This window comes from Myotis davidii, unplaced genomic scaffold (assembly GCF_000327345.1).
Source record: "Myotis davidii unplaced genomic scaffold, ASM32734v1 scaffold339, whole genome shotgun sequence".
Taxonomy (NCBI): Eukaryota; Metazoa; Chordata; class Mammalia; order Chiroptera; family Vespertilionidae; genus Myotis; species Myotis davidii.
Genome location: NW_006290778.1, coordinates 370,964 through 382,207, shown reverse-complemented (window position 1 = coordinate 382,207; position 11,244 = coordinate 370,964). Strand labels below are relative to the sequence as shown.

Here is an 11,244-nt window from a genome sequence, read left to right as displayed (position 1 = left end):
TTTTGACTCAACTAGTAACTTTGATGGATAAAGCTACTTAAGTTCCAGTAATCCTCACATATAAGGCAGTGAATTATAAGGCACTGAGTTACTAGTACTCCTAATCTTGTTTCTAATATAGGTAAATATAAGTATAGTTTAGATTTTTTTTTTCATGGAAAAAATACTGATTGGCTCCATTGCTTCTACTTTCAATTGCTAAGGATAGCGAATCTACTGGAAGCAATACACCAAACTGTAGCAGCTACTAGAATTCTAGGAACAATGCCTAGGGTAAGTTTTGCAATTCAAATTTAAATCTTAAAATGAGACATAATGAATTAGTGCCCTTAAGCATGTTTTCAGTAGCAGAATCTTTCAAATATGTCTAACATGGTACTCTACAGATATAAGAAGTATTATGTTAATACCACATTTAATCATGTAGATTTGTATTAAAACTTTTACTAATATTAATAAATGAGAATAATCTGTCCTCACAGAAGATAAAACTTCAAATTAGTTGTTATAATGTTATATCAACCTTAGCATCCAATGTATTTCCATATTTGGTTTTACATGTTTACCAGTATTGAGAAAAGTCTAATTCAAAGAAATAAGAAACTACCTTATTGCATCTGTTTATAATTATAGCTACTTAACAGTTTGCCTTTTTTTGTTGTTGTTGTTATCCCTCACCCAAGGATATTTTTTCCATTAATTTTTTAGACAGTGGGAGGGAAGGGGGGAGGGAGAGGGAGAAAGAGAAACATCTATGTGAGAGAGACACATCGATTGGTTGCCTCCCACATGCACCCTAACCGGGGCTGGGGATCAAACCTGCAACCCAAGTACATGCCCTTCACCGGGAATCAAACCCGCAACCCCTTTGGTCCGAGGGCTGGCACTCTAACCACTGAGAAAACTGGCCAGGACAACAGTTTGCCTTTTAATTTGAGGTTATGAGATTAAATGAATCCAGAAGCTTAAAAGGAAATTCATAAAGAAATGCTTGTCTTAAAATTAATCATTATACTATTTAACTGCTCATACTCCTTAAGAGGTGAGTATTCAATCTAATAGATGACAAAGGTGAAATTACTTTTATAAAAATGCAATACCAAGACAAGAAATTACCAACATATACAGGGTGTCCCAAAAAATGTATACACTTTAACAGCTAATAACCGTCAATGAAAATAAAATGTATTTTAATAAACACTGCCTTTATAATTATATTCAAAGTGTGTATGTCAATAGGAGACTATTAAACATATTAGAGAATTTCCATAAATGAAAATATGTTCTAAAGAGAAAAAGGCAATACAATAAGGACTACCAATGGAATTACTGCTCAAAATATAAGTGAAAATAGCAAAGTAATGAACACGTAATGAATGACATTACTTATGTTAAAAGGAGAAAATGAGGAAAGAAGAAAGGAAGAGAATAAACGAAAGAGGGAAGGAGCAGGGAAGGAGCAGGGAAGGAGAGGAAGAGCAGGCGGTAGAAGAGATATAAAGATATTAATATGTGCATGTATTACAGAATATCAATGGAAGCATACATAAGAAATTAGGCTGCTTTCAAGAATGGAAATTAAATAATTTGTAAACAGGAGTGAAAGGGAGATTTACTTTTTAATCTTCACCCGAGAATATGTTTTTATTGATTTTAGTGAGAGGGAGGAGACACACATACACACATTGATGTAAGAGAGAAATATCTATCAGTTGCCTCCCGTATATGCCCCAATGGGATTTCAAAGCTGCGACCTTTTGGTGTACGAAACAATGCTCCAACCAACTGAGCCACACTGGCCAGGACAAGATTCATTTTTAAAAAAATATATATTTTTATTGATTTCAGAGAGGAAGAGAGAGGGAGAGTCAGAAACATCAATGATGAGAGAGAATCATTGATCGGTAGCCCCCAACCTGGGCATGTGCCCTGACCAGGAATCGAACCATGACCTCCTGGTTCATAGATTGACGCTCAACCTCCGAGCCACACCAGCTGGGCAAGATTTACTTTTTACTCTATATTTTAAATCTGCTGCTTTTTGAATTTCATGTTATGTACAAATATTTAAATATATTTTTTAAAAGGATTATGAAAAATCCAGGTTCATAAGCTGCTTTAAATCATCCTTGTTAGGAAGAAATATTTTCATTAAACTCTATCTTGAAATATTTGGAACATTCATATTCTCTCCTCTGTTAGACAATCACCCCAAACTTCAAAACAGTTCAATGGTGAACCCAAATTGTTTCAGTTTTATAACTGAACACTTGTATATTTCTGGTGGGACTATAAAATGGTGAAGCTACTATAAAAAACAGTTTTGGAGTTCCTAAAAAAGGTACAAAAAACAACAACAAACTACCAGGAGAGTCTGGCCGGTGTGGCTCAGTGGTTGAGTGTTGACCCATGAACCAAGAGGTCACGGTTCAATTCCGAGTCAGGGCACATGCCCGGATTGTGGGCTCAATCCCCAGTAGAGAGTATGCAGGAGGCAGCCGACCAATGATTCTTTCTCATCATTGATGTTTTTATCTCTCTTTCCTTCTCCCTTCCTTTCTCTGAAATCAATAAAAACAACAACAAAATTGCCAGAAGAGCCAGGAAAAGGCATTGTTGCTGTTACCTTTTCATCTGCAGTGCCCAACTCCTTCCAGTATTGGTGATGCCAAGGCCATTGTAGGGGCAAGGAATAGGCAGGGCTGAGCCCTCCACTGAGTTGAGGGCTCCAGCTCTTCTGATCTCTCTGCCAGCCCCACCTGAAGAAAAGAGTGGTGGATTGGCCCCAAGAAAAAGCACAATGTATCTACTTGCCCTTTTCCCTGACCAACACTGTCTTATACCCCGAATTTTTCAAGTTTGGCAAAGTTATAAAGGTTACTATAATGAAGCAAAGACACCAGGAAGAGTAAAGAGTTGCCTTTATTTATTTAGAAAAAGATTCTGCACAAAATTGTACCAGGGCAATAATCAACAAACAGTTATTTGGAGGAGTGATAAAATCAAGATTTGCTATTGACAATGAAAGAGCAGCTGAGTTGATCCAAAGACAAAACTATTTTTTATAAATCGAAGTGTTTTGAATGTGAGGAAAGTAGACACTTAAATTATGCCTGTCCTAAAAATAAGCTTGGAGAACATGTACCTCCAAAGAATAAAGAAAAAAAAAAAAAGAAAGAAAAAATTCCTGAACTAGAAGAAGAACTTGATTCATCAGATGATTTAAGATGCCCAAGGATAAAGAAAAGCACATATTTCAGGAATGAGAAAGAACTTAGTGATTAAAATTATATTTATTGTGTAAATATCAATACAAGAAATTTTTAAAATTTTGGAGTACGAAGTTTAGTTGGGACTAAAGATTACTTTTAGAATCTGAGTGTAAAAACACCTATACCAAATAATTTTTTACTATAAAATAGCTCATAGGAAATTGAAAAGAATATTTAAAGTATCACATTTCTATCTTGCTTTAACAGAGTAATAAAAATCAAGATTTGCTAATAACCATTAATATTAAAGTTGATTTAAATAAAAATAAAAAAATAATACTATCATAATAATGCTATTTTCATACCAAGAAAAAGATATTAAAAAGATTTGAGAGTTCATGATAAAAGTTTATTTACATCTTGAAATGTGGAGTTCGGGGTACAGACTTTTCCTCAGTGGGTCCTTGCCCTATGAAGTTTGAAGATTAAACTCGCAGACTAAAGGCTTCTTTAATAAAAATGTGGAAGTTTACTGGAAGCACATACAACTCCATCTGGGCAGGGGTATCCCCAAAGGCGATCCCCTAGGGAGGGGCCCCCAAATGGGAGAGATATAAACATTTCTGATGAGGGAGAATCACTGATTGGCTGCCTCCTGCACACACCCAATGGGGATAGAGCCCACAACCTGGGCATGTGCCCTGACTGGAATCGGGAATTGAACCCGTGACCTCCTGGTTCATAGGTCTGATCAAACAATTGAATCAATACCCTCTCCCAAGGGAACAGACCTTTAGGCTACTTCACAATAGACATTCTCTTTTGCTTAGACCACTTTCCACTTGCTAAGACCACATTTCACTTGCTATACCATTATCTCTCCCCTCCAGACCTTCCCCGGATCTGGACCTGCAGAGTTCTCCACCCAGAAAAAGCCCGCCTAGAGTCCTTTAAAAACCTCTGACTCCCTATCCCTGGGTGCTGGCACCATTTGGGGGCTCAGCCCATCTGGTATCAAGAGGACCTAATAAACTTATAACCCTTACCACTTTTGCCTCATGCGTTCCTCCTTCAGTGACCCTAATAGTATCCAGAATATATAAAGACTTCCTATCGATCAACATCTCTTTTTTTCTTTAAAGTTGAATTCTGAACATTGTATATGAAAATTGGCTGGCTAATCTGTCTCTGGATGATGTCATTTTTCTTCCAGACAAGACTTACATTTGCTTCTGGTAAACATCTAACCTAAGAGCACTGGCAACAAGTTCTTAATTAAGCTTAATGAATCCAATCAGGGATAGAGATAATTTGAAACTGGACTTCAGTCTGTGAAGGTCGGTTTATTTCCTGCTCACTGTTACTGCGAAGGTGTATCACAGTCTCAACCAAAACCCTGAGATGTACCTGAGTCCCTTATCCTTGGTGAACTAACTTTTGAACCTTCTAACCACAGGGTTTGTCAAAAGCTCTACTCAAATTCTCAGTTTTTCAACCACTGCATTAGGAATTAGAGGATCTCTTTAGGGCAAGCATGTCAAACTCGTGGCCCAGGTCCACATGTGGCCCACAATGAATATTTTACATAATGGAATGTAAGAAATGTTTTAATAAAAATGTCATAACTTAGTTTTTACAATATCCTGTTATACATAACCTATATATGTTAAAGGCTAAGCGACTGGCTGACCGGTTGACAGGTATGACGCGCACTGACCACCAGGGAGCAGACACTCTACACAGGAGCTGCAAACTGCAGTGACTTGGCAGCGGACCTGAACCAGAGGAGAGAGCCCGATTCCTCATGGGGGCCGCACGATTCCACCTTCGGGTGTGGGTTATGTTGTTGCTGGGGCACTGTAGGCCCGAATCTGGTTTACTGCACACTTATCCCTCAGCCCAGCTTGCACCCTCTCCAATCTGGGACCCCTCGGGGGATGTCAACTTCAGTCAGAAAGACATCCCTCTCGCAATCTGCGACCGCTGGCTCCTAACCGCTTGCTTGCCTGCCTGCTTGCCAGCCTAGCATATTACCCTTTTATTAGTATAGATGTCAACTATAATCCTATATGATGAAAGGCTAATATGCAAATCAACCAAACAGCAGAACAACTGGTCGCTATGATGTGCACTGACCACCAGCGTGCCGACGCTCAATGCCGGAGCTGCCCCCTGGTGGTCAGTGCGCCAGAAGCTGGGTTCACGGCTGGCTGGTGAGCACAGTGGCGGTGGCTCTGCAGCAGCGCTAAGGATGTCCAAATGAAGACCCGGCCTAGCTGTCAGCTGGACATCCCCCGAGGGCTCCCAGACTGCGAGAGGGTATGAATTTCATGTACCAGGTCTCTAGTTGAAAAATAAAAAATTGTCTTACAATAGAAAAAAAGAAACCTAATCCCATATATGTGATGGTATTTGGAGGAGGGCCTTTGGGAAGTAATTAGGTCACAACAGTAGAACCCTCATGTATAGGTTTAGTGACCTTATGAAAGAGACCCCAGAAGCTTGACTCCTCCTCCTGCCATGTGAGGATACCGTGAAAAGATGGCAGTCTGTGAACTAGGGATGGGGTCTTCAATAGACACCAAATCTGTGGGTGCCTTGATTTTGGACTTCCTAGCCTCCAGAACTGTAATAAATTTATGCTCTGAATAAACTACCCAGCCTATGGTATTTTGTTACAGCAGGGGACCAAGAGAATATACAGTGACAATTAAGTTGTTCTCCCACTTTTGACCCTCACCTATCCAGCTCCTCTCCCTAAAGGCAATCTCTATAAACTAGAATTTTGTGTTTCCTTCAAGATTTAAAACATATGTAAAACTAGAAATTAGCCGAAAGCAACAAATACAAGTGAATTCAGGTCAGAGTTTGTCTCAGATGGGTACATAGGAGATGGTCAACTAGGCTGTCCTTCAAATGTGTACACATATTCTCTCCCCAGCTGTACTTCAGTTCATCAATCCAATATTTGATAGGCACTTTATTCTTATTAAGAGAGTTCAACACTATGCTGGCCCAGTGGACGACAAAGAAAAACATGATCCTTTCTCTCAAGCTTACACTTTTGCCAAGGAGGCAAAGCAGAAAAGAAATATATTTGCCCAGGATAAACCACTCTCTAATGTCTTCCCTCATCTCCTGAATTCTGCCTAAAACTGAGCTTTGTGGCTCCTCCCCCTCCACCCATCACCATCCCATCAAACCTGCTCTTTTCCTGAATTATCTCAAGTTCAGTTCATGGTACGGACACTCAGAGGGAAGGTAGGTGTGATTAAGGGTGGTAATAAACAGAAACCTAATAGTAATTTTTGCACTCATCCCACATCCAATAGATGAGCAAATTCTAACTGTATATCCTAAATATTTCTAAAACTCATCCTTATCCTCTCTATCCCCATTTTCACTTAGCTGTAAATCCACATCATCTCTCAGAGGGTCATTAACTGGCCTCCATACCTAAGTCTCTTCCCTCCAATTCTTACTCCAAATCACTGAATGCTCCCCATAGGCATGGCATACGGCCCTTTGCTAACCTGCCCTCTAACTTACCTCTCTCTCACTCCTGCATCCCACTCCATATAACAGTATCTCTTCTTCCAACCACTCTGAACTTTTTTCTGGTTCCTCCAAGCTCTGTTCCACACCTCCACACCTTGTATATGCAGTTAACTTTGCTTGGACTGCCTCCCCTTTCCTATCCTACACCAACCCGTCCACCTAGCTACACCTCTTATGACAAGACCGGATACCCTGCCTAACCAGTTAATCACTCCCTCCACTGTGACATCATAGGTCTTATACTTCTATTATTCCTTGCTGTTGCTGTATTTAACCTAAAATATAAGTAAATGTGGTATTCTTTGAAGTTCTCATACAGTTTTATAAACCTGGTATCCAACCCAATGAACACCAAAATAAACATTTAAAAAGGAAGAAAAACAAACAAAATAAATGTTTGTTATATAAACTGAGTGAAGCTTTACCTTTTCCTCCATATTCCCTTCTCATTTTCTTCCCTTTTATGATTAGTGCCCCACAACCATGAATCATGACCCAGTCTAAGTTATAAGTTAGTAAGATGATTTCAGGATTCTGATGCCATGGAAGGAGACAACTCTACTCAAAGGCTAAATCAATGAAGTCCCCGAGTAAAAACAGCAATTTTCCAACAGAACCTCAACTCCGAGAGAAGTATCTCTTTCCAGTACAATCTCATATCTTCTTGCTTCCCATCCCAAGGGAGTGACAGGTTTCTAAATGAATTACAAGGTTCCTTCATCCTAAGCAGGCCCAATCTAGTCAGCTTGAACACTTTTTTGTTTAAGATAGGACAAGTTTCACTACGAGGGTGTCTTCATCAAAGTGTCTGAGATGCCTGGGGAAAAAGACTTTAGTCTGCAAGGCTTCTTGTGTAGCTAATGTTCCTCCGAGTGCCCCTTGAACGCTACTCATTTTAGGACTGCTTGACTTTAAACCTTACTTACTCTTATTCTGATACTCATCCATCACTCAATATTTACTAGTATTTAGCACCTACTCTGTGCTGCACTGGGACCATCACCCATAATTTTCTTACTTGCCTGACCTAACTTGTTACCTGACTTAAGACCTAAATGACAACCATGATGGTGTGGCATGGGTACACTTGGCCCGTTTTTCCTGTGCTGGGACCAAGACCCACACGCCCTCATCTTCCAGTCCCCAGTGGAAAGGGTACCATGAATTTATACTAATTCAAAAGGTGCCCAGCTGAGACTGAAGCCTTTAGTAAATTATCTCCTTTTTTCTCTAACTTTTCTTCTCTCTGTCAATACTCTTATTTTGTTTTAAAATTTTTACCTACCTTATTTTATTTTTAAAATATTTTTTTTTATTGATTTCAGAGGGTAAGAGAGAAGGATAGAGACATAGAAACATCAATGATGAGAGAGAATCATTGATCGTCTGCCTCCTACATGCCCCACACCGGGAATCGAACTGTGACTTCCTGGTTCATAGGTCAATGCTCAACCATTGAACCACATCGGTCGGGCACCTAGCTTCTTTTACAAAGTTGAACATATGATTTTTTTCCTTCTCCCTCTTAAAAAAAACACCAACAACCAAAAACTAAAATATCGGACATTACCTGTTTTCTTATTCATATACAGCTCCCAGTACAGTGTCTGTGTGTCAGCAGCTCTACAGAGAAAAAAGCGTTTCTCATCCCTGCTCTATTGGCACTTTCTGGAATTACAAACTCGATGCTAGATAATTGCGTCAGGTGACAAAACACTTTGCTTGGTCGTAAGTCATAAGGCATAAAGAGGGCTTGGTAGAAGCTGAACCTAAAGTAAACACAGGCACTCTTCTGACAAATTCCAACAAGATATAATCAGAACTGAAAGGGAAGCTTGGAGGACTGTGAAGAGGAATTTGAAGAAAATGCTGGGCAGACTATGTCCAGCACCAGTTAAAGTAAAAAATCTAATACTAGTCAAGAACCAACTCACACAGGCAAGAGGTGTGTGGAAAACATGACAGTGGAGGGCCAAATCATTTCTGATTACCCCAGTGTGGGGGTGATCACTCCAATTCTGAATTCCTGTTACTACACATGTGGTACCCAATCCAGACTTGTTCTTGTAATGCTTATCTTACTTGCTTGGTAATTTCCCTGGCTGTCTATTTCATCTTTATAATCGCCCTCTGGCAGGCAAATTTTTAAAAAATTTACATCAATTTTGATATTTTTCTAGTGTTATTTTTCAAGGTAGGTTAACTCACTGGAACAGTTTACTGACATCATGTTCTCAGCAATTACATTTATCACCTAAAAATAGCCTAAGTGTTATGCAAATAATACAGAAGCTAAAGATCAGTTTAATAGTAATGAGCCTGTTTCCCCAGAATCGTATCTCATTTTATGAATGGCAAAGCTAAGGCCAAACAATGAAGGTTAATGACCTTTTCCTAAAATCAAAAATACACTTCTAAAACAACAAGCATCTTATAATACAGACATGCCACAAAATGTGCATCTATGTACTGGTAGTGCTCTATATTGGCAAGTGCAATACACTCTTACCTCATGTAAGCTCCACAATTTTTATTTCACAGGGAGTGAAACAGTATTTACAGGGAGTAATTCCTGAGGGAATTAATATTTATTGAGTACCTACTGTTGTATGATCGGTGATTAAAATATATAATAAAAATGAACACACTATATGCCAGCAACTTCATAATGCACATTGGTTTTTAAAATGTGCCTGCCAGCCCTGACCGTTTTGGCTCAGCGGAGAGAACCCCGCGGGGCCTGCGGACTGAAGGGTCTCAGGTTCAATCCCGGTCAAGGGCATGTACCTTGGTTGCGGGCACATCCCCAGTTGGGGGTGTGCAGGAGGCAGCTGATCAATGTTTCTCTCTCATGGATGCTTCTAACTCTCTATCCTTTCCCTTCCTCTCTGTAAAAAAATTTAATAAAAAATATTTTTTAAAAAAATGTGCCTGCCAGAGAGGAATGGGTGAGATGATTTATTAAATAAAGGATTTTAGGGATCTTGTCAGAATTCAAATTATCACTCATCAGGTCTTGGGTAGGACCCGAGTTTCCCAAGAAGCTCCTAGGTGACGCTGGTGCTATTGGTCTGCACTTAGACAGTAATCTGTAAAGTTTATAAACAATGAACCCTCGCCAGCACGACTAAAACAAGCATTAGAGTGCGGAGGTAGCGGGCCTCTCTCACATCCTCTCACCTTCAATGACTGTCAAGTCCTACTATTATCCTTTCTACCTGACAAACAAGACGAAGGCACAGAACAGTGACCTTTTAACAGATCGGCAAGTCTGATACGTGGGGAACCAGGATTCACTCTGATGTAGACTGGACCCTGCGGGGCAGTTACCCATTTCACTGTATCTAAGTGAACGGGCAGATCAGAATTCAAAGCCAGGGTCAGCGATCTTCGGGACCAACCTTCCGGGCCCAGTTCTGCTATAATGGTTGTGTCGGGACAACATGATGCCATGGGCCAGGGAACCGGGAAAACAGAGCCCGCCGCGCAGCAGAGCCGGCGGGGAAGGGTCGGCAGTGACCGGGATCTTCGCGCGAGAGGTCCGAGGGCTGGTTGCCGGCGGAAGTAGGAGGGCGGGGCCTGCGCCCGGGAAAGGGTCCGGGCGGGACTGAACCAACGAGTGCTGGGAAGGGGTTTCAGAGTTAGGGCTACGTGGCTGCCTCCGTGCCCTGTGCCGAGGCTGAGCGACACTCACTCCAGCCCTCGGCGCCCTGGAGTTGTGAGTGCTGAGGTGCGGGCTCTCTTAGGCCACAGCCGTCTCCTTAGAGATGCTTCCTCCCGCCCCTCAGTCGAGTGGGAAGCCCCGGAAATGGCGGCCCAGCGGTACCTGGCCAGTCGGGGTGGGAGAGTGTCCAGTCGCTGTACCAGCTCCACTGCGCCCCACGCAAATCCACCCCTTCCTTTGCCGCCACCGTAGCCCTTACCAGCTCTTTGGGCGGCTTCTCCTGGGTTTTTCCAAACAGCCCCATGGTTAATGAACTCGTCTTGCCCCTTCCGGCTTTTCGTTCCCTGCGCCCAGGCAGGTCACGGGCAGCCGCCTGGGCGGGGCCGAGAGAGGGAAGGAGACCGACGCCCGGAGAAGGGAGCGGCCGCAGTTAGGGCAATGCGCATGCGCAACACGGTCAGGCGGCGCTTTGTCCAGAAGATTGACGCGATTGCGCAATTCTGGGCGGGGCTTTCTCAAGGGAGGTGGTGAAGGTGTTTTTCCGTGCATTGTAGAAGGGAGTCATCTGAAAGGTAGGAATTTATTGACCACACCTGGGGATTACAGCTGCTCCGGGTAGTTCACCTGCGCCTGGATGTTGTTGTGTCGGAAATCTGGATCTCCGCCCAGACCAGGTACAATGACCACCACTTTCCAAACAGCATCATCTTGTGTCCCGTAGGCAACTCACCGGCAGCGACCAGCAGAGCTACTCCTCCCCTCTGTTGTCACCACCATCACCTGGTCCCTAAAACCTGGGCATCCATCATC

At 41.8% G+C, this 11,244-nt stretch overlaps 1 protein-coding gene and 1 long non-coding RNA gene across 3 annotated transcripts in view; one reads left to right on the top strand and one right to left on the bottom strand.

Moving 5' to 3' along the window:
* The window catches only part of CHMP3 (charged multivesicular body protein 3), a 39,757-nt gene extending 28,943 nt beyond the window's left edge, over nt 1–10,814 (bottom strand). For both annotated transcript variants that reach the window (XM_006763980.2, XM_006763981.2), the window contains exon 1: nt 10,694–10,814. In XM_006763980.2, coding sequence (XP_006764043.1) covers nt 10,694–10,738 — 45 coding nt within the window. In that variant the 5' untranslated portion in view covers nt 10,739–10,814. The remainder of the gene's footprint in view (nt 1–10,693) is intronic.
* A 79-nt stretch (nt 10,815–10,893) lies between these two features.
* Nucleotides 10,894–11,244, top strand: part of LOC107183117 — a 16,199-nt gene continuing 15,848 nt past the window's right edge. The window contains exon 1 of the long non-coding RNA XR_001513889.1: nt 10,894–11,108. This is a non-coding gene — a long non-coding RNA (uncharacterized LOC107183117). The remainder of the gene's footprint in view (nt 11,109–11,244) is intronic.